A 24,031-nucleotide genomic window follows, 5' to 3' on the forward strand; every position below is an offset into this window, starting at 1 on the left:
CATTACTCTGGGCACAGTTAGTATAAGAGGCTGATACTTCTGCCTCTTGTAGAGAAATTTTTAAAAAGCTATTTTGAAGACATGGTGGCTGTAGTTTAATATAAAAACACTATACCAGTTTTTGCATAGCACACAAATGTTAGGCTTCTACTAAGATTTTCTTCTGCTTCCCTCTTCCATCATGTTTGCCTACAGCAATGGCATTATGATGGTGTAAAGAGGGACTTAGGGTGTTTTTTTTTTTTTTTGTGTGTGCTAAAGGTCACTTCCAGGTATGTGGATCTTAATATATATGATTTGATGCTTGTTTTTCAGGAGTAGTAAAGGCGCACAAGAGAGATTCTGAAGAACTATATTATTGTATTGAAAAAGAAGGTCAGAGGAAATGGTACAAAAGAATGGCAGTCATACTTTCTTTGGAACAAGGAAATAAGCTACGGGAACAGTTTGGGCTTGGCCCATATGAACCTACAACACCATTAACAAAGGGATCAGACATAAGTCTTGGTACATATATTCTATTGACCTTTCTAAGGTTTGCAAAATTATATGTGAAGTCTCATGATGCAGGCAAACGTCTTGTTTCTGTGTATACTTTTGTGCAATAACAGGCTGGAAAATCTCAGGTGTCAGGGGCCATTGCTCATAGAAATTTCTTACGGCCCATTTATTTCCTTACTGAATTTTCTCTACTTTTCTATGCAAAAACCATGGCACACAAGTAATTTGAAGCAGATTAAGGGTAGGGTCATACGTAACGGATCCACAGTGTATTTTATGCTGCAGATCCACCGGTGACCCGACCCATATTGTGCCTTGTGCTGTTACCGAAAACCCATCTGCCCCCTAGCCTGCTCGCAGTGGCAATGTGCCTCTCGGAGCAGCCACACTGGGGGCCTGTGAGTCGCCGAGTGCACTCGAACATTGCGGTGAAGCATGTGCATACTTAGGTCAGTGACCCCTTATTAGGCTCCTGCTGTTCACCCAATAACTCAGTGTATTGGGTTTAGTATGGGTGAACAGGATGACTAGTTTCCTTTAAAATAAGACCAAGATCACAGCCCCTTGAAGCCAAGTCAGGAAGTAATGCTGAAAACAGCACTTCTGAGGGCTTTATTTCTGACTGCATCACGGCTAGTGGTGGCTAAGCTAAAAGTCTTGGCTCTAAAACAAGTCCAAAATAATCTGTTTTAAAGCCTAAGATATATGGTCACTAGTAGCCTGGAGGTATTTAATATATCCTTGGTCATATATGTTCTTGGTAGGGAAAGGGTTAAAGTAATCGAAGTAATCGATCTAGACCATAACTGTTGTTACCTGGCCACCAAGGCCCCACCAATGGCGTGAACAGAGAAACATTGACACTATTCTTACCCAGTCCTCCCGAGATGTGGTATTCTGACAAATGTGCAGATGGGGCATGGTGCTCAGTGGTATGCTTTTATTTGACTTATTTATGAATGATCATTTATATATCACATCGGTCTTCATTTTGTACTTTAATTTGCCCCGTTCTGTGTTTTTGTGATATTTTGCTGTCTCTTTAAGATAATCTTGTGGAAGGAAAGCGCAAACGGAGAAGTAACTTAAGTGTGACAAGTACTCCAACCACCTCACTTACATCCAGCACAAGTACACCAACTCGGAAAGGATCAGAGAACCCTCGCAGCTCTCTGGGCCCACTCTCTGGTAAACGGAAATTGATCAGTTCAGATGATGACAAATCTCCAGCTAAACGTGGACGCAAATCAATTATGGGAAAGTCTGGTAAGAATGTTACTTTATATTTTAGGGCAAATACTTTTATACTTCAGAATAAAGTGTATGCGTCTCGAAATCTTGTTCCCCGAGTTGCCATTTTGTATCCGTAGCCATCTAGATATTAATTTTGTTATTATGAGGGTGTATTGGTTTCATAGTGGAAACACCCACCCTGGGGCCCCTCTTTTATGTGCTAGAATAGGGTCAAAGATTGATCAGCCATTACCCAGTCTACATTCTGCTGGGTAATGGAAAGAAATGTAAAAGCTTTGCAAACTAAAAGTGCCCTATCATGCTGCCATTTGTGACTTTACTCTTGCTTTGAGGAAGAAGAAAAACAAATACTTGTGGTGATACCTTGAAATTTTGAAGGCTTTGTAATCGTAGTCATAGGCAGGAAACATCAAGTCTAGATGGGTGGTACACTACAACCATTTAATGTTCTTTACAGCAGCACAACCCTGTTTTCCAGCTTGCTTTTCCAAAGATTGGTTTTTATTATGCCTACAGATCTTTAAATAGTGTTTTTAGCTGTCTAGTCCTCCAGACCAGTAAATAGTTCAGTTTTTATACCATTTCTTGTGCTTTAACAGATGCTGCAAAAGGAGACTTTATGAGCCCCAGTGAAAGTGGAGACACTAGTGACCAAGCAGCAATCGAGGAGTCACATGGACCTTTACCCCAGAGTAATTTGTTGTTCACGGGCTACTCAGTCTTACTTACAACCGCTACATCTGATGACAAACTAAGCAATCGCCTGAAATCAAAAGAAACCAGCAGTGAAGAAGAAGGTAGTAAGCATAATAGCTTTGATAATGGGAATGGACCTTGCTCTTTCAGCTGAACTAGGACAACTGTTGGGATAAACTGACTTCCTATATTCCCCTTCCCTTTACAAGTGATGTGTTCTTCTCATTGCAGAATATGTGGAGAGCACACCTTATAACAGACAGTACACAGAGGCACAAATCCGGGCAGGGGGTGGTGAAATCCTCAACAGTTTCAGTGAAGCACTGGTAAGAGCAATATGTTTAGTGTGACATTAAGTGGACAGCATGTTTTCTTTTTTTGCAATAACTTACACATTATCATAAATTAAATGAATGTCTCTTGTGTTTTTATACTTTTATTCACTTATAACAAATCATGTATAGAAATGCATAATTCGCTCCTATCACTAGAATAGCTGTGCTGCACATGGTCCTGTAAATGGCATTGCATTATAGTAAAGGGGTTTTTAATATTCATTGCCTATCCTTAAGTACTGCATGTTAGTCAGTGATAGGTCAAAGTTATGGGATAACCCCTTTTAACTCTGCTCGGTCCTGTTCAAGTGAAGGGGGCCAAGCTGCGTGTACCCAACCCAGCAACCAATAAATAGAGAGATGTTCCTGGAAATGGAGAGACCACAGTGCTCCCTGGGTGCTGCAGCCCCTTTGTCAGCTAATCTGTAGCGGTGCCAGGAGTTGGACCCTAACTGATCCAACATAGATGGCTGATCCTAAAGATAGGCCATAAGTACCAAAGTCTTGGGAAACCATTTTAGCACAAGAATCACTGGGGCTGATTTCTGCTGCTTTATTGAGATTTTATGAAACTGACAGAAATCCTCAAGTGCTGTTTTGTGAAGTAGGCCAGTTTGATCATTGGCATGAAAGACCTTTCAATTTCTTTTAACCCCTTAAGGACTCAGCCCATTTGAGCCTTAAGGACTCAGACAATTTTATTTTTACACTTTCGTTTTTTCCTCCTCGCCTTCAAAAAATTATAACTCTTTTATATTTTCATCCAAAGACTTGTATGGGGGCTTGTTTTTTGCGCGACCAGTTGTCCGTTGTAATGCCATCACTCACTTTACTATAAAATGTATGGTGCAACCAAAAAATACTATTTGTGTGGGGGAATTAAAAAGAAAACCGCAATTTTGCTAATTTTGGAAGGTTTCGTTTTCACGCCGTAAAAATGACGTGTTCTTTAGTCTTTGGATCAATACGATTAAAATGATACCCATGATAATATACTTTTCTATTACTGTTGCGCTAAAAAAAAAAATCGCAAACTTTTTAACCAAATTAGTACGTTTAAAATCCCCCAATTTTGAAGACCTATAACTTTTTAATTTTTCCGTATAAGCGGCGGTATTACGGCTCATTTTTTGCGCTGTGATCTGTACTTTTTATTGATACCATATTTGTTGATATAAAACTTTTAATCCATTTTTAATTTTTTTTTTGGGAATACAATGTTCTAAAAAAAAAAGCAGCTACTTCGGACTTTTTTTTTTTTTTTTTAACGTTCACGCCGTTCACCGTATGGTATCATTAACATTTTATTTTAATAGTTCAGATATTTACACGCGCGGCGATACCAAATATGTATATACATTTTATATTTTTTTTAACACTTTTTGGGGGTGAAATAGGGAAAATGGGACAATTTACGTTTTTATTGGGGGAGGGGGTTTTTTACACTTTTTTTTACTTTTATTTTTACACTTTAATAGTCCCCCTAGACTATTAAATGCTAATACTGTTCAGTGCTATCAGTCATCATCTTCTCTGGTCTGTGGGAAGGCAGATCAGAGCAGAAGACGCCGGGAAGGCAGCAGAGCCAGGCGAGGGGACCTCGGTCTGCCGTGCTGGATGATCCATTTTAGTAACCGCAATGCTGCAGATGCCGTGATCTGTATTGATCGCGGCATCTGAGGGGTTAATGGCGGACATCCGCGGGATCGCGGATGTCCGCCATTACCGGCGGGTCACTGGCTGCGATCAGCAGCCGGGACCTGCAGCGCATGATCCGGGTATCGCTCCGATGCTCGCGGTTATGCTTAGGACGTAAATGTACGTTCTGGTGTGTTAAGTACCAGCTCACCAGGACGTACATTTACGTCCTGCGTTGTTAAAGGGTTTAGGATCCTTGTGCAAAACAGACCCGTAAGTGATTAGATTGTCAGTGTCATGAGTGAGAAAGCTTGTATCAATATATTTTTCTATTGTCTTTAACCTCTTAACGACCATTGACCGTCGCTCTGTGGCCGGCTATTAACCTTTTAGATTGCCTCTGTCAAAGCTGGCAGCAGCGATGGGCTATCCAATGCTAAGGTAGCCAGAGGGATTATCTCTTGTTCCCTGGTGTCCGTGGCTCTGTGACTGATCGAGTGCAGAGCACACAGATCAATGTAGTTCTGTGGAACTAATGATTCTTTCTAAAAGTCCCTTTAGGGGACTAATACAGTATTAAAAAAAAATGTAAAGTTACGTTTAACCCACATACATTAACCCCTTCCATACTGAATGTTTTAAATCACCCCTCCCCCTTTTCCCAAATGCCATATAAAGAATGTTAACATAATAAAAAAAACATAGTATCGCCATGTGCGTAATTCTGAACTACTAAAGTAACATTATTTATCTTGTATTGTGAATGGTGTAAATGTAAAAAAATACCAAACTCCAGAATTATTATTAATATATATATTTTTTTTAAACACATCATACCCAAGAAAAAAATTAATTAATTAAAAAGCTATCAAAATGTCCAATCAATACCACAATGGTAAGGAAGAAAAACTATAGATCACGGCGCAAAAAATGAGCCCTCATAGCGCCCGGCAAACAAAAGAAATTAAGAAGTTAACCGTCAGAAAATAGCTATTTTTTTTAAATTAGTAAAACATGATGCAAACTATACAAATTGGGTATTGTTTTAATTGCCGACCTAAAGTATCAAGATTACATGTTAGTTTGACCGCATGGTGAATGGCATACCGTTTTGGAGCATATGTTAAGGAAAAATGAACGAAGATATTACAAAGTACAATTGGTCCTGCATAAAATAAACCATTTTATATAGGTGTGTAGATGAAAAAAAAAAAATTATGGCTATTAAAGGGAGAGGAGTAAAAAAAAAAAACAAAAGGGCAACAGCGAAAACTTTTTTTTATTTTTTTTTTTTATAGATCAACTGGCTCTGGAAAGTTAAACAGATTTGTAAATTACTTCGATTAAAAAATGTTAATCCTTGCAATAGTTATTAGCTTCTGAAGTTGAGTTGTTTTTTTTCTGTCTAACTGCTTTCTGATGACTCGCGTCCTGGGAGCTGTGCAGTTCCTATGGGGATATTCTCCCATCATGCACAGCTCCCAGGACATGACATCATCATTGAGCAGTTAGACAGAAAACTTCAGAAGCTAATAACTATTGGAAGGATTAAGATTTTTTAATAGAAGTAATTTACAAATCTGTTTAACTTTCCGGATCCAGTTGATATATAAAAAAAAAAAAAAATTTGCCTGGAATACCCCTTTAACCCCTTAAGGACGCAGGACGTAAATGTACGTCCTGGTGAGGTGGTACTTAACGCACCAGGACGTACATTTATGTCCTAAGCATAACCGCGGGCATCGGAGCGATGCCCGTGTCATGCGCGGCTGATCCCGGCTGCTGATCGCAGCCAGGGACCCGCTGGCAATGGCCGACGCCCGCGATCTCGCGGGCGTCCGCCATTAACCCCTCAGGTGCCGGGATCAATACAGATCCCGGCATCTGCGGGAGTTCGCGATTAAAATGAACGATCGGATCGCCCGCAGCGCTGCTGCGGGGATCCGATCATTCATAACGCCGCACGGAGGTCCCCTCTCCTTCCTCCGTGCGGCTCCCGGCGTCTCCTGCTCTGGTCTGTGATCGAGCAGACCAGAGCAGGAGATGACCGATAATACTGATCTGTTCTATGTCCTATACATAGAACAGATCAGTATTAGCAATCATGGTATTGCTATGAATAGTCCCCTATGGGGACTATTCAAGTGTAAAAAAAAATGTAAAAGTAAAAGTAAAAAAAAAGTGAAAAATCCCCTCCCCCAATAAAAAAGTAAAACGTCCGTTTTTTCCTATTTTACCCCCAAAAAGCGTAAAAAACATTTTTTATAGACATATTTGGTATCGCCGCATGCGTAAATGTCCGAACTATTAAAATAAAATGTTAATGATCCCGTACGGTGAACGGCGTGAACGAAAAAAAATTTTAAAAGTCCAAAATTCCTACTTTTTTAATACATTTTATTTAAAAAAAAATTATAAAAAATGTATTAAAAGTTTTTTATATGCAAATGTGGTATCAAAAAAAAGTACAGATCATGGCGCAAAAAATGAGCCCCCATACCGCCGCTTATACGGAAAAATAAAAAAGTTATAGGTCATCAAAATAAAGGGATTATAAACGTACTAATTTGGTTAAAAAGTTTGTGATTTTTTTTAAGCGCAACAATAATATAAAAGTATATAATAATGGGTATCATTTTAATCGTATTGACCCTCAGAATAAAGAACACATGTCATTTTTACCATAAATTGTACGGCGTGAAAACGAAACCTTCCAAAATTAGCAAAATTGCGTTTTTCGTTTTAATTTCCCCACAAAAATAGTGTTTTTTGGTTGCGCCATACATTTTATGATATAATGAGTGATGTCATTACAAAGGACAACTGGTCGCGCAAAAAACAAGCCCTCATACTAGTCTGTGGATGAAAATATAAAAGTTATGATTTTTAGAAGGCGAGGAGGAAAAAATGAAAACGTAAAAATTAAATTGTCTGAGTCCTTAAGGCCAAAATGGGCTGAGTCCTTAAGGGGTTAAGGCTTTATTGCCACACTCATGTTTAGTAGGAAAGTAACATACTGTTCACCAGTGCCTACCAAACTATAAGAGAGGCACCACATAGGAGTTGTGGCTATGGAGGCAGCTAGGACTTGTCTGCAATAACCTTTCTCTGGCTGTAACAATACTTGATTTAGCCACATTACGTATTCCTTGTATGCATATTGTAATGTTATAGTGGCTTCTGGAGAAGATAGATAGATCACCGGTGAAGCCAGTCCTTGCCAGGCTCAAGTAGCAATAGTTTGAGACTCTGTGCTGGAACATAATGTAGATGGGTATTATACCTGTTTTCTCTCTTCCTCATAGAGTAAAACAGGAACAAAATGTTTGCTGATTGCTGACCAGCACTGCAGAACCCGGAAGTATTTCTTGTGCCTTGCTAGAGGTATCCCCTGTGTGTCTCATTCCTGGGTGCATGACAGCTGTCATGTGAATGAGTTGCAGAATTTCCACAATTACCTTCTCCCTGCTGGACACAGCCTCCAAGAGGACAGGATTTTAGAATGGTAAAACATTTCTTGTGTATATATTTATATGGATGTCTGTTTGCTTTTGTTAGGCTATTGTTTCATCAGTTATATTGGGATTTTGCAGGCATGATTCCAGCCATCCTTTCCATGGTTTGCGCTTTCTTGTGGTCTCAGACCAGCAAGAAAACTTTTTGGAAATGTGGACAGAAGTTGTAATGACTGGAGGGGCAGCATCTGCAAAACAACATAATTCTACAGATATTAACAAAGGTATGTACTGCTATAACATTCAACTTATGGATGTCTACTAAATATAGCTAAGTATAGTATATAGCTTGTACATGTAGTTTGATCTAATAACATCATGCTACAGTGGGGCAAAAAAGTATTTAGTCAGCCTCCTATTGTGCAAGTTCTCCCACTTTAAAAGATGAAAGGCCTGTAATTTTCATCATAGGTATAACTCATAAGACGTAATGAGAAAAAAAAAATCAATAAAATCACATTGTCTGATTTTAAAAAAAAAATGTATTTGCTAATTATGTTGGAAAATACATATTTGGTCACCTACAAACAAGCAAGATTTCTGGCTCTCACAGACCTGTAACTTCTTCTTTAAGAGTCTCCCATGTCCTCCACTCGTTACCTGTATAAATGGCACCTATTTGAGGTTGTGAACAGGTGTCTTTTATACTGATAACAAGCTCAAACAGTCACACTCCAATAGACCAAGACCAAAGAGCTGTTGAAGGCACAAGAAACAAAATTGTAGACCTACACCAGGCTGGGAAGACTGAATCTGCAATAGGCAAGCAGCTTGGTGTGAAAAAATTAACTGTGGAAGCAATTATTAGAGAATGGAAGACATGCAAGACCACTAATAATCTCCCTCGATCTGGGGCTCCAAGATCTCACTCCTTGGTGTCAAAATGATCACAAGAATGGTGAGCAAAAATCCCATAACCAAACGGAGGGACCTAGTGAATGGCCTGCAGAAAGCTGAGACCAAATTAAAAAAGGCTACGATCAGTAACACACTACTCCGCCAGGGACTCAAATCATGCAATGACAGACGTGTCCCCCTGCTTAAAGGAGTAGTCCGGCATGCATTTTTCTCATTTTATCCGGTCCGGGATGCAAAATAAAAGAAAACAAACTTTCTCTTACCTGCCAACGAGTCCCTGGAGCTCCGGTACAGGTGTTTGGTCCCCGGGCTGTATTCTTCTTACTTCCTTTTAGCCCGGCACGTCACACGGAGCTTCAGCCTATCACCGGCCACAGCGATGTCCCGCCTCGGCTGGTGATAGGCTGAAGCTCCGTGTGACGTGCCGGGTTAACAGGAAGTAAGAAGAATACAGCCCGGGGACTGAACACCTGTACCGGAGCTCCGGGGGCTCGTTGGCAGGTAAGAGAGTTTGTTTTCTTTTATTTTGCAGCCCAGACGGGATAAAATGGGAAAAGTGCGCACCGGACTACTCCTTTAAACCAGTACATGTCCAGGCCCGTCTGAAGTTTTCTAGAGAGCATTTGGATGATTCAGAAGAGGACTGGGAGAATGTCATATGGTCAGATGAAACCAAATTAGAACATTCTGGTAAAAACTCAACTCGTCGTGTTAGGAGAAAGATTGCTGAGTTGCATCCAAAGAACACCATACCTACTGTGAAGCATGGGGTGGAAACATCATGCTTTGGGACCATGATTACTGATCCGTGTAAAGGAAAGAATAGGGCCATGTATCATGAGATTTTGAGTGAAAACCTCCTTCCATCCGCAAGGGCATTAAAGATGAAACGTGGCTGTGTCTTTCAGCATGACAAGTATTGAGATGAACTTTTGTTATTGCCAAAATACCACATTTAGGCTGGGTTCACACTACGTTTTCTCCCATACGGGAGCGCATACGGCAGGGGGGAGCTAAAACCTCGCGCTCCCGTATGTCATTCATTTCAATGTGCCGGCCGGAGTGAAACGTTCGGTCGGCTCATTTTTGCGCCGTATGCGCTTTTACGACCGGACCTCAAACCGTGGTTGAACACAGTTTTAGGTCCGGTTGTAAAAGCGCATACGGCGCAAAAATGAGCCGACCGGACCGAACGTTTCACCCCGGCCGGCTCATTGAAATGAATGACATACGGGAGCGCATACGAAGGCATACAGGAGCGCGAGGTTTTAGCTCCCCCCTGCCGTATGTGCTCCCGTATGGGAGAAAACGTAGTGTGAACCCACCCTTAGCCAGTTTTACTCCACTTCCAGTTGGTGCGTGCATTTACTGACAAAACAGTGTCAGGCAGTACATAGGTTGCATTTGCATTACGGCATGTCTAGCCATTTTGGATTCAACTGCATATATATTGAATTAACTGGAATACATCTTTAAAATATCCCTACTTACCATTATAATGAAATAAAACGTGGGCTTTTTGTTGTTGTTGTATTTACTAGGAATCGACCTGGCAATCTATGGGCTGTTCATAGTCACCAAGCTACAGAAAACAGAACAGTCCATGCGTTTGTCACATGACTGTATCCTCTAGTATGTGACTGTACTAATCAAGTCAGATGTCCAGTATTGGGCATAGTAGTGACATCTCAAGGACATGGCCTTGTGACCATTGTGCAGAATGCTTTGTTCTATCAAACACCAAGACCCTATTTAGTGCCCTTAACTTTTAAAATTCCATAACTATAATAGATATACTCCAGAAAATAGTTTAAAAATGTAGCACTGTGTATTATCTGCCCCTCGTCTAGGGCAGCAGATATGGTAGAACATCTCCACTTAAATAAACTATATATTAAAATTAAACAGATTGTGCCCTCCTCAACATGTTTTGCTGTGACATTATTGCCTTCTAGCCTCTTGACAATAGTATTTTCACAGAGAAACATGTAAAGGAGGGAATGATCTGTAAAATTTTAATGTTACCATTGTGTATAATCGGAGCGCTGCACACTTTCAGGTGCTCCGGTGGCTGGAGACTCTCTCCTAGGACTGTATCCACCTTTTCCAGCCCACCGGAGCACCTGAAAGCTGAACTAGTTTATGCAGGCTAAAGTCAGCAACTGCCGAGCCGAGAAGTTCGAGACAAATCGAATCACTGTAACTTTGCTCATCTCTAGATGTGACCAAAATCAGCAATTTTTGCATTGAAATTTTTTTTGCGATTACACTGATCACGCACAAAATAATTTAATAGTTGAGACAATTACGCACATGGCGATACCAAATGTTTATTTTTTCAAATATGGAAAAGGAGGGTAGAAGGGGGTTAAAGGATTTTTTTTTTTTTTTTTTTTTACACTTAGTCCCCTTAGGGGTCTTTTAGGAGGAATCGTCAGATTCCACATACAGATCAATAGATCTCCATTGATCTGTGTGCTCTGCGATCATTTGGTTGAGCCAGGCTCAGTAAAATGAAGAGCAATGATCCCCAGGGATGCAGAGGTAAGCCCTCCAGCTACCTCCACAGTCGATCTCAGATGTCCATCATTACATGCAGATGTCAGCTGCTGATAGTAGCAGGTATTTTTGGCCAATTTTTGGCAGCTGAAACTTTGGTGCATCCCTAATAATAATTGACCCCTTACCCACCCAGCAAGGTTGTTTGCGCAGAATACTTTGTTTTGCCCATGTATTGTTGATCTGCATAGAAAAAGTTGTACAAGACTAGTGTGAGCCAACAAATATGTATGTTTTTAATATAAGTATGATCTATTATTTCTATTCTTTTCTTCTAGATGTTGCTTTGGGTGTTTTTGATGTAGTAGTCACAGATCAATCATGTCCAGAAACCATTGTAAAGTGTGCCCAAGCACTAGACCTTCCGCTAGTTTCTGCTGAGTGGATCATCCAGAGTCTCATCCATGGGGAGAAAGTTGGTTACAATAACCACCCGAAATACAAACACGATTATGTTTCAAGTTAAGACCACACTAATCCCACTGCCCTTTTTAACAGCTCCTTTTATTTTTGCTGCTCTTTGCATTGTGCATACTGTGTTTTAGATAGTTTTAAATGTGTGTGTGGTTTCCCACCATCTGCATGTGTTTACTTGTACATAGTTTTAACTGCTGGACTTTTATGACAAAATAAATGTTGAATTTACTTGTTTTAAACAGGTTTTATGTCCTGTATATCTGAAAATGATAGTTGAAACATATTAAACAATTTACAAATCTTTTACAAATTCAAAGATACTGTACTACTTGGCTACATGAAGATTATAGTGGAATAGTTGGAGGAGTCATTTACATCTAAGCTTTTTGTCATGTCAGTGTTTATGCAATTTCTGTTTATTCTTACACCTAATAACTCTACAAAGACTTACAGAAATTGCACTTCACTCTTACGGTACTTGTCATACAGTATATGTATATTTACATATAGGCTGGCTAGACTAGTTGCAGTTGTGTATATGTTAATGTGGCGGATTCCAAAGTGAATAAGGCCAAAGAACAGAGCAAAAAAAGTAAGTTTTTCTTTTAAAGCATAGTATCGCTAAGTTTTCATTAAAAAAAAACTCAATTTACCATAGTCCAAAACATGGATCTGACAAGTGGAGTAGAAACAACATAATTTATTATACATAAGAATTTACAGCAACATTTGTTTGAGTCAGCTTTCCCCTGAATGCTTGTAGAAGAATAACCACAAGTTGATCCACAATTGTCATGTTCATAATCCAAAACTGAAAGGTGGAAAACAGCATGATTATTTGATTTAATAAGATTTTTTAAGCCATTTATGCCAGTTTTCTGATGTAAAGTTGCAAATTTGTGCCATCTACATTTAGCCTAACTGTATGACACTTGTGTTTTAGTATAACAGCAACGTTTCAACCTATGAACTATAGTTTTTACGGTGAGTACAAAAAAAAAAAAAACTCTTGTTTCCTTCATTGGAGGACACACTATTGAATATATGCTCTGGCCACTACGAGGCAAAAAAAAAAATCTACTCCTCCCTGGGGGGGGGGGGGGAAGAGAGAGAATGTGACAAGGGGGAGTTGTGAAATAGGCGGTGGGCATAAAATGGGTAGGTAGATGTGAAATGGAGGCGATTGGACATGAAATGGGGGGGATTTCACCATCTTTATCGAAATCTCAATATTTAGGCCCATTTTTCCCATATTTAGACCCATTTTTCCCATATCGTGCAGCCTTAGTATGCAGCGACGACCAACTCGCCGCCTTGCAAACCTGCAGGGCCGAGGCCCCGTGACAGACCGCCCAGGAGGCCCCCACTGCACGGGTGGAGTGAGCTGTCACGTGGAAGGGAGGCACCTGATCCTTACAGCGGTACGCCTCCGAAATGGCGGAACAAATCCACTGGGAGAGTGTGGACTTTGAGGCCAGGAGCCCCTTGTGCCACCCCTCAGGAAGCACAGACAGTCACTCCGCCAAAAGGGGGAAGTGACCTACAAATAGGTCTGCACTGCCCGGACCGAAGCCAGCGCTCTCGCGTGTGAGAATGGGATGGACAGAAGGAAGGCAACACGATCTCTTCGTTCAAGTGCAAGGGAGACACTACCTTTAGACTGGAAAGAAAGCACCGGCCAAAGAACCACCTTGTCCTGGTGAACCACCAGAAAGGGGGAATGGCAGGAGAGGGCAGCCAATTCAGAGACATGGACGTGACTGTGACCAGAAAGGCCACCTTCCAAGAGAGGAAACTAAGGGAAACCTGAGCAAAAGGCTCAAACAGAGCGCCCTGAAGAGCATCCAAAACAAGGTTAAGGTCTGAAGGCGTGGTGGGAGGACCGAAAAGGAGGGGGCCTCGTGAGCCACACCCTGCAGAAAGGTGCGAACATCAAGGTCGGACGGCAGAGGGCGCTGGAAAAGGACTGCCCTTTGATGGAACTGAGGGCAAGGCACGCCTCCGGCCCCGATTGCAAAAAGGACAGGAGATTCGGCAGAGAAAAGGAGGTAGGAGACAGGGATCGAGCCTCACACCAGCGGAAATATGCCCGCCAGGTGCGGTGGTAAATCCTGGCGGACAATGGTTTACGGGCACGGAGCATAGTCTGGATAACTCGGGAAGAAAAACCAGAGCCCTGAAAACAGCTGTTTCAACCGCCACACTGTCAAAACACAGCGGAAGTGAATTGGGGTGGCAGAGGGGCCCTTGGGAGAGAAGGTGTGGACGATCCTGAAGACGGAAGGAAACGTCTGCCACAAGACTGACCATGTCTGCGTACCACACGTGACGGGGGCCAGTCCGGAGCCACCAGAATCGCAGAGACTCCCCCCACCTTGAGCTTCTGGACAACCCTGGGAAGGAGCAGAAGAGGCGAAAGAGGTAGAGAGAGCCAGGGGATCCCGAGACCTGGACTCGAAGTGAGGGACTTAACTGTTCTGGCGGGATGTGAACAGATCCACATCCGGCATCCCCCACCAACGACAGATCTGATCGAAGACCTTCGGGTGGAGAGACCATTCGCCCGGATCTGCGGTGGCGCGACTTAGGAAGTCGGCCTCCCAATTGTCGTTCCCAAGAATGTACTCCCGAAAGGGCTGGAACATGAAGCTCCGCCCACATGAGGCTCTTAGTTACTTCCCTTATGGCCACCGAGCTGCGGGTGCCTCCCTGGCGATTGATGTATGCCACGGCCATGGTGTTGTCAGTCTGCATCCGAACTGAGAGGCCCCGGTGAAGACGGCTCCAGTAAAATCGCCCGAAGCTCTGGGACTCCAACGACCCTGGACCATCCAGTCCCTGAAGACCCCTCCCCAGCCGAGAAGGCTCGCGACCGTGGTCAGGACATGCCAGTGGAGGGGCAGAAAGGAGCGACCCCCCCCCCCCCCCCCCTTAGAAGGGGGACCGGAGCCACCAAAGGAGGGAGTGGCGTACCTGGGGTGTGAGCTGGATCCTGCGGTGAAAAGAGGGGGGACTTGTCCCACTGAGATAGGATGGCCCACTGGAGAGGACGGCACCTCCATGGAGGCCACCATCTTGCCCAGAACGGACATGCAGGTGCAGATGGGTAACAGGCTCCGAAGGGAGCAGACCCCCGACAGGAGCTCCCTGAGCTTGTCCTCCGGCAGGGAGACATGAGCAGCTGCCATATCAAAGCGGATCCCGAGAAAAACCTGGGACGGGGACAGGTTGGATTTTGCATGGTTTATGATCCAACCGAAACTCCATGATACACGGAGGCGACAACGGACGGCAGAGACTCCATCCGAAAACACCAGAGGCGCACCTGACTGATCGGGCAAACAGTCCTTTTTGGGAACCACAAAGAGATTTGAGTTGAACCCTGAAAAGAGTTCTTGAGAAGGGAATGGTACAATCACGCCCAGGGATAGGAGAGTGCGAAGGGCCACGTGAAAAGCTGCAGCAAGATTGGGAGACCGAGGAGGGTGGGACCGGAAGAAACTATCCCGGGGCATAGAAGAGAACTCTAAGCGATAACCCTGAGAAACTACCTCTCGAACCCAAGCATCCTGTACTTGTGCCAGCCAAGCATCCCGAAAGAGGGACAAGCGATCCCCCACCCGAGGAGAAGACTCTGATGGGGGCGCACCCTTATGCCGTGGGGGGCTTGTGAGTCCCTGATTTGGAAGAGGGGCGATTGGACTGAGGTCCCGACTTCCAGGAGGGGAGAGTCTTGAAAAACTGAGCCCTTTTTTCCTGAGAGGTCGGGGGTCATTTCCGTGTGGCCTGAGAAAAGGGCAAAAGGAAGAAGTCCTCCGCCGTGGATCTGAAAGGCGCAGCCGATTTTGGGGCAAGAGTGAACTTTTGCCCCCTGTGGCCTCCAGAAATGATCTTGTCAAGGCGCTTGCCAAATAACAGAGATCCCTGAAAAGGAAGTTCAGTGAGGTAGCGCTTAGAGGCTGCATCTGCATTCCAAGCCTTAAGCCACATGGAGCGCCTGAGAGCCACCAAGTTGCCCGAGGCAAAGGCTGCGCAGCAAGCTCACTCCAAGGAATCCCAGCAGAGGTAGTATCCTGCATGGGTAATTTGTTGCATTAAATCCACCAGATCACTGGAGGAAGCACCCAAGATCCCTTGGCGCAGCTTACCGGCCCAGATGGACAGGGCTTTGGACACCCAGGTGGAGGCAAAGGCCGGGGACAAGGCCGAGCCCGCCACCTCAAAGGCGAATTTTGCCAGATTCTCGATACGTTTATCTGAGGGTCCCTAAGGAAGCCGCGTCAGCCAGCGGCAGGGTAGAGGACTTTGACCGCTGAGACACAGGAGGGTCCACTGTAGGAGGAGAAGACCACTTGGTAACTAGCTCCTGCAGGAAGGGAAGGAGAGCCCGGAGCTTCTTGAACCCATGTAAATGCTTATCTGGTTGCTTCTAGGCCGCTTCCAATAGCTCATCAAATTCAGCATGTGGGCTGAGAACCTAGGGAGCCCGACGAGTGCGGCAGAAGGAGACTTCAGGGGTGGCCCCAGAAGTTCCTGGGTCCTGCAGGTGGAAGGTGTCTGACTACCGACACCAGGCTCTCCACCATATCTGACATGCGGGAAGTCACTTCAGAGTCAGAGAGGGGGGGGGGGGGTCTGAATCAGAGTTTGCCAGCTCACTAGGGGACTAGCGCTCTGGAGGACTTCTTGAGCGGGAGGAAGAGGACCGGGAGTGAGGGTGAGGAGACCGGGAACGGACCCTGGGCGACCGGTAGCCGGGACGCCTGGGGGAGGTGGAATGAGAACAGGAACTCTGGTGAGAGGGCCCTGGACAGGAATCTGAGGAAAGGCTCCCCAAGCGGCCGCAGGAGGAGGGACTAACCGTCGACTTCCTGACGGAAGAGCGTGAAGACCGCCCCAAAGCTGACAACCTCACGGGAAACCCTGGCCAAATCAGATACAGAGAGAGAGGGGAGACCCATTCTGGAACGGAATCAGACTGACCGCCATCTGGAGGACCACCCTGGATGGTAGACAGGGAAGGACTGGGATGCAAGGATGCACAGGGCAGACAGGTGGGTTTGGCTTTAAAGCCTGAACAGGTGCCTGTGTCCGGAGAGGGTCCTGGAAACAGCTGGAGGTACCACAAGGGCCAGCAGGAAGATGAGACTGGCAGCCGAGCAGAGCCGTAGCACAGGTCCACGCTGGGACAGCAAGGAGAGGGAGAGGTGTCACTGACCCCCCCACAGCGTGCGCAAAAGTGCAAGGTCACCTCATAGGGTGACACCAGAGAGTACAGCCCCGTCACGTGCGCTCCCAGGAGATAGGATGCGCTGTGCCGAGAAGTGGGCGGAGCTAAGCGCAAGCCACATACTCCATTAAGTGCATGCCCGCAGGTCTGGACCTGCGGTAACCAGGGGGGGGGGGGGGGGGGAACTGTCGAACCGTGATGCCGGAAGACCCAGGTGCCACTGGCTGCTGTTGGAGCCGGGCGGTGCGTGCAGCTGAAGCGTGCTGCCCAAAGACAGTGACACGTCCATAAGGAGAAACTGAGCCCACAAGGGGGAGAAGCAGAGCAGCGCCCGCAAAGAATATGCGAGCCGCCTGCGGCCCTAGACAGAAAAGCTGCAGCGGACAGGGTTAATGTGGAGAGAGAGGTGTGTTAACCCCCAGAGCCATAGTTAACACTCCCAGCTAGATTAACCTTCAATGCCCCATGATCTAGGGAACCCCTAGAGACCCCCAAGCCAGAGAGGGGGGGGGGAAACACTTACCAATAAGGGACCTCCATACTTACCTCTGAAGTCTTCGACCAGCCAGTGCCACCTGCCTTTAGCAGACATGGCGAACAGTGGCGATTGGGTGACCCGGACCTTAGGTACACCACCAGGCTCTGGTTGCTCGTGAGGAGGGGGTTAACAGCCCGTTCATCATGCACCATGCCCCTAGCTCGCATGTGGGGGGATTAGGCAGCGACCTGCTCCTGTCACCCCACACTAGATTAAAAAAAAAATTTAAAAAAAGGAAGAGAAAATCTAACTGGATGCTGAAACTAAGAAAAAAAACTAAAGAATAAGACCAGGTCTGAAGAGAAACCAGACCTGTGTGTCTGCCTCCTCTGACACTAAGCTAAAACTGAGTTGCTCAGAGTCAGGAGGTGGGTATATCCTGCTGGGAGGAACCAGCTTTCTTTTGTTTTTTGCCTAGTGGCAAGCAGCATATACACATGGTCCTGTGTCCCCCAATGAAGCACTCGAGAAAGGGTGTTTTACAGTTTTTTTTGTGTTAGTCACTTTGGACCTCCTGTGCCAAAGGGGTATGGTGTGTAAACTTCTAGCCATATTCTATTAAGCTAAATTTATGTGTGACTTTTTAAAAAGTTACACAATATTTGCACACCACCTATTGAGGGAAGTTGAACACTTAAAAAAAAAAAACTACAAATTCATCATACATTGCAAGACAGTTTGATTCCTTTATGCTCATTTCATTGTTGCAAATGATAAATTCCCCCATGTGCATAAACTCTCTATATAAATGCATCCCTACAAATGGGATAAAAAGACAATCATCTATTTCCAGCATACTACTGCACATCCCATAGATCACCACTAGATGATGTCAGAGTACTATACTGAAGCTTTCTATAGTTGTATACCCACCCCTGTGTTTTTCTCCACATCTAGTGCTGTCTGTAAATCCTAACATCCATGATTTAATATCTGTTAACACTGAAGGTTAGACCAAGAGCTGTTAGTTGGTGTGGGCCATGTACACTTGATCACAGGACATAGGAGACATGGTTAATCATTAACTCTTCACTGCTATGAAGGCACTAAGCTTGAGAAGAAAAAAAAACACACATTTGGCTTCTAAAGAGCCTTTTACATAAGATGATCATTTGTACTAACATTTGATTCCAATAGTTGCCCAGTGTGAACATGTTCAGCAATTATAAGATAAAACACTTTGTTGATCATGCGTTTTATACAGGTTGAAAAGTAATTTGTATGCAGTACCTGCTTACAACCAGGAGATGCGCTGCAGACAATAATTTAAATGTATTTGTTTCGCCAATCATTTTTCAAACTTCCCCTTATCATTGAAATGAAAGCAAAGTAGTTCTAATCAATTTGCTATATTGTGCAGATTTACTGCCTGTAATGAACATCAACCAACATTTAAAAAAGGACCTTTAGGGAAAGTGCCACTGTTCATGGTACATAACATTCAGCAACATGTAATGGACTTTTAAAAGGGGTACTCGGGTGGAACACTTTTTTTTTTTTTAATCAACTGGTGCCAGAAAGTTAATTTATAAATCGATTTTAAAATCTTAATCCTTCCAGTACTTATCAGCTGCTGTATGCTCCACAGGAAGTAGTATAATTTTCTGTCTGACCACAGTGCTCTCTGCTGACACCTCTGTCCATGTCAGGAACTGTCCAGAGCAGGCCAGGTTTGCTATGGGGCTTTGGTCCTGCTCTGGACAGTTCCTGACGCAGACAGAGGTGTTAGCAGATAGCACTGTGGTCAGACAGAAAATAATTATACAACTTCCTGTGGAGCACACAGCATCTGCTAAGTACTGGAAGGATTACAATTTTTAAATAAACCGATTTTTAAATTACTCCTAACTTTCTGGAACTAGTTGATTTAACCCCTTAAGGACACATGACATACTGGAACGTCATGTGTCCGCTTCCGATCTATAACGCGGGGCCACGGCCGGGACCCGTGGCTAATAGCGCGCGGCACAACGATCAATTGATCGTTGTGCCGCGCGCTATTAACCCTTTAGACACGGCGTGCAAAGTTGAACGCCACGTCTAAAGTGAAACTGAAACCATGCCGGTTAGCTCAGTGGGCTGTTCGGGATAGCCGCGGCGAAATCGCGGCATCCCGAACAGCTTACAGGACAGCAGGAGGGTCCCTACCTGCCTCCTCGGTGTCTGATCGCCAAATGACTGCTCAGTGCCTGAGATCCAGGCATGAGCAGTCAAGCGGCAGAATCATCAATCACAGGTTTCCTATGAGAAACCAGTAATCAATGATAAAGATCAGTGTGTGCAGTGTTATAGGTCCCTATGGGAGCTAGAACACTGCAAAAAAAGTGAATGAATATCATTTAACCCCTTCCCTATTAAAAGTTTGAATCACCCCCCTTTTCCCGTAAAATAAAAAATTCAAATAAAAATAAAACATATATGGTATCGCTGCGTGCGGAAATGTCCGAATTATAAAAAATATATCATTAATTAAACCGCACGGTCAATGGCGTACGTGCAAAAAAATTCCAAAGTCCAAAATAGTGCATTTTTGTTCGCTTTTTATTCATTTTTTCATGATATAAAAAGTGATCAATAAGTCCTATCAATGCAAAAATGGTACCGCTGAAAACTTCAGATCACGGCACAAAAAATGAGCCCTCATACCGCCCCATACACGGAAAAATAAAAAGTTATAGGGGTCAGAAATGACAATTTTAAATGTATTAATTTTCCTGCATGAAGTTATGATTTCTTCTAGAAGTACGACAAAATCAAAACCCCCGGTCCTTAACCCCTTAAGGACTCAGCCCATTTTGGCCTAAAGGACTCAGACAATTTAATTTTTACGTTTTCGTTTTTTCCTCCTCGCCTTCTAAAAATCATAACTCTTTTATATTTTCATCCACAGACTAGTATGAGGGCTTGTTTTTTGCGCGACCAGTTGTCCTTTGTAATGACATCAATCACTTTACCATAAAATGTATGGCGCAACCAAAAAACACTTTGTGAGGAAATTAAAAAGAAAAACGCAATTTTGCTAATTTTGGAAGGTTTCGTTTTCACGCTGTACAATTTATGGTAAAAATGACGTGTGTTCTTTATTCTGAGGGTCAATACGATTAAAATGATACCCATTATTCGATACTTTTCTATTATTGTTGTGCTTAAAAAAAAAATCACAAACTTTTTAACCAAATTAGTACGTTTATAATCACTTTATTTTGATGACCTCTAACTTTTTTATTTTTCTGTATAAGCGGCGGTATGAGGGCTCATTTTTTGCGCCATGATCTGTACTTTTTTTTCATACCACATTTGCATATAAAAAACTTAATTTTTTTATAATTTTTTTAATAAAAAAGTAGCAATTTTGGACTTTTTTTTTTCGTTCACTGTACAGGCTCATTAACATTTTATTTTAATAGTTCGGACATTTACCCACGTGGCGATACCAAATAGGTCTATAAAAAAAAATTTTTACGCTTTTTGGGGGGTAAGATAGGAAAAAACGAACGTTTTACTTTTTTATTGGGGGGGAGGGGATTTTTCACTTTTACATTTTTTTTTTTTACACTTGAATAGTCCCCATAGGGGACTATTCATAGCAATACCATGATTGCTAATACTGATCTGTTCTATGTATACGACATAGAACAGATCAGTGTTATCGGCGATCTTCTGCTCTGGTCTGCTCAATCTCAGACCATAGCAAGAGACGCCGGGAGCCGGAAGGAGGAAGGTGAGGGGACCTCCGTGCGGCGTTCTGAATGATTGGATCCCCGCAGCAGCGCTGCGGGCGATCCGATCATTCATTGAAATCGCGCACTGCCGCAGATGCCGGGATCTGTATTGATCCCGGCACCTGAGGGGTTAATGGCGGACGCCCGCAAGATCGCGGGCGTTGGCCATTGCCGGCGGGTCCCTGGCTGCGATCAGCAGCCGGGATCAGCCGCGCATGAGACGGGCGTCGCTCCGATGCCCGTGGTTATGCACAGGACGTAAATGTACGTCCTGGTGCGTTAAGTACCACCTCACCAGGACGTACATTTACATCCTGCGTCCTTAAGGGGTTAAAAAAAAAAAAAAGTTTTCCACCGGAGTACCCCTTTAACAATATAGGGCGTAAATGAATGTCCTGGTTCTTAATGCACCAGGATGTACATTTATGTGCTTCATGTGTTGCAGGTCCCAGCTGCTATCAGCAGCCAGGGACCCACCAGTAATGGCGATCGCACTGATGTCCACCATTAACCGATCAGATGCTGTAATCAATACTGATTGTGGCACCAGCGGCATTGCAGCCATTCTAATTGATGACTGGATCCCACACAGGGATCCCAACATCGAGGTGGCAGGCCGTGGTCCCCTCACCTGCATCCGGCGCTCTCTCTGCACCTTCTCTGGTCTGCCTTCCAGCAGACCAGAAAAGAAGATCGCCAATAATACGGATCGGTGCTATGCATAGCACTGAAAAGTATTAGCAATCTAAGGAATGCTATGAATACAAAATAAAAATGTGAAAAATCCCTTCCCCCAATAAAAATTCAAATTCCCCCCTTTTCCCATTTAAAGCATAAAAAAGTAACATATTTGGTATTCATGCATATGTCTAAACTATCAAAATATAATGTTTATTATCCCGTACGGTGAATGGCATAAACGTAAGTATATGGAAAAATAAGAATCCCAACTCTCAGCGGCATATATGAATCTGTGATATGAAGGGAACTTCACATCAGAGCGCAGTACAGTGCAGGGGAGCAGAGAAGTGCAGCCAGCAGCCTGCTTCTCCAGATTATAAAAGATGATTGCAACGAGTGTCAGGAGTGACACCCGGGGCGATCTTTCCTTAGTGCAGGTACTACAGCTCCCAGCATGGAACAGTCTGTTCCATGCTGGGAGTAGTAGTACCTAAATGTCGAAAATAGAGAGAATAAAGTTAAACAGTAGTAAAATACATTAATGAAAAGTTTCACAAAATTAGTAAAAAAAATATTTTACAAATACATGGCCCCTTTACATATATTTATGTCCCTGCCAGCTTACCGTATATACTCGAGTATAAGCCGACCCGAATATAAGCCGAGGCCCCTAATTTCACCCCAAAATCCCAGGAAACGTTATTGACTCGAGTATAAGCCTAGGGTGGGAAATACATCGTCCCCCCTGTCATCATCCAGACCCCTGTCATCAACACCATCATCATCACCCTGTCATCATCCCCCCTTCATCATCACCGCCTGTCATCATCCCCTTGTCATCATCCCACACCCTCCCTTCATCATCCCCTTGTCATCATCACTGCTTGTCAATGTCTGATACAGTGGTCTTCAACCTGAGGACCTCCAGAGGTTTCAAAACTACAACTCCCAGCAAGCCCGGGCAGCCCTCGTCCGCAGGCAGTGAAGACCACTGCGGCCTTCGACATCATCCAGACGACCCCCCCCCTCTCTCTCTCACCCCCTTTAGTTCTGTACTCTCCTCCGCTCGGCGGGACGTTAGGGTGCGCTGGTCCGGTGTTGCAGGACTGTCCGGTGGGGAGGTCGTCCGGTGGGATAGTGGTTCCGGGATGCCATCTTCACCGGGGGGCCTCTTCGGGCCCGAAATAGAGGCATTGCCTTGACGACGACGCAGAGGGACGTTGGTAATGAACGTCCCTCTGCGTTGCGTCAAGGCAACGTGACTATTCCGGGGCCGGGCCCGAAGCGCGGAGAAGAGGCCCTCTGGTGAAGATGGCATCCCGGAACCACTATCCCACCGGACAGTCCTGCAGCACCGGACCAGTGCACCCTAACGTCCCGCCGAGCGGAGGTGAGTACAGAACTAAAAGGGGGTGAGGGGGGGCTGGATGATGTCGAAGGCCGCAGTGGTCTTCAACCTGCGGACCTCCAAAGGTTTCAAAACTACAACTCCCAGCAAGCCCAGACAGCCGATGGCTGCCCGGGCTTGCTAGGAGTTGTAGTTTTGAAACATCTGGAGGTCCGCAGGTTGAAGACCACTGAGGGCGGAGTGTTCACTCGAGTATAAGCCGAGGGGGGTGTTTTCAGCACGAAAAATCGTGCTGAAAAACTCGGCTTATACTCGAGTATATACGGTACATAAATTGGACCGATTGAAAATGAATAAAACTTTGTTCTAAAAAAAATATAAATTTTGTTCTCTACAATCTCTACTGCTTATTTTTTTTGTTCTTCATTTTTGGTTCCCAACAAAGTTCTAAAAAATAAAAATAAAAACACGCCCCCCCAAAAAATAAAAAAAGCAGGAAAAAAAAAAAATCACTGGTGTTTTTCACATGTAAAAAAAAAAGTGGAAACCCAGCCGTATGATTTTTAGAAGACAGGAGGAAAAAATAAAATTGGCTGTGTCCTTAAGGGGTTAATTTAAACTTTCCTACCATATGTGGATATCAGCAATCCTATGTACAAAAGTGAAAAAAAAAAAAACGACTTCATTATCCCTCGTTTCATACAAATTAGCGGCAAGCAATTGGATGGCAACCCCTTGG

General features: G+C 44.1%; 2 protein-coding genes across 7 annotated transcripts in view; one reads left to right on the plus strand and one right to left on the minus strand.

The window, feature by feature from the left end:
• The window catches only part of TP53BP1 (tumor protein p53 binding protein 1), a 135,463-nt gene extending 123,373 nt beyond the window's left edge, over nucleotides 1–12,090 (plus strand). For 4 of the 6 annotated variants that reach the window (XM_056572106.1, XM_056572109.1, XM_056572110.1 and 1 more), the window contains 7 exons: nucleotides 316–507; nucleotides 1,549–1,767; nucleotides 2,355–2,555; nucleotides 2,683–2,777; nucleotides 7,730–7,929; nucleotides 8,018–8,163; nucleotides 11,635–12,090. In XM_056572106.1, the coding sequence (XP_056428081.1) occupies nucleotides 316–507; nucleotides 1,549–1,767; nucleotides 2,355–2,555; nucleotides 2,683–2,777; nucleotides 7,730–7,929; nucleotides 8,018–8,163; nucleotides 11,635–11,822 (1,241 nt within the window). In that variant the 3' untranslated portion in view covers nucleotides 11,823–12,090. The remainder of the gene's footprint in view (nucleotides 1–315; nucleotides 508–1,548; nucleotides 1,768–2,354; nucleotides 2,556–2,682; nucleotides 2,778–7,729; nucleotides 7,930–8,017; nucleotides 8,164–11,634) is intronic. The other 2 variants (XM_056572108.1, XM_056572107.1) reach the window with 2 other exon arrangements.
• Nucleotides 12,091–12,458: 368 nt separating this feature from the next.
• The window catches only part of TUBGCP4 (tubulin gamma complex associated protein 4), a 60,643-nt gene continuing 49,070 nt past the window's right edge, over nucleotides 12,459–24,031 (minus strand). Inside the window, exon 18 of the mRNA XM_056572111.1 lies at nucleotides 12,459–12,584. Within this exon, the coding sequence (XP_056428086.1) occupies nucleotides 12,572–12,584 (13 nt within the window). The 3' untranslated portion in view covers nucleotides 12,459–12,571. The remainder of the gene's footprint in view (nucleotides 12,585–24,031) is intronic.

This window comes from Hyla sarda, chromosome 4, assembly GCF_029499605.1.
Source record: "Hyla sarda isolate aHylSar1 chromosome 4, aHylSar1.hap1, whole genome shotgun sequence".
NCBI classification, from domain to species: Eukaryota; Metazoa; Chordata; class Amphibia; order Anura; family Hylidae; genus Hyla; species Hyla sarda.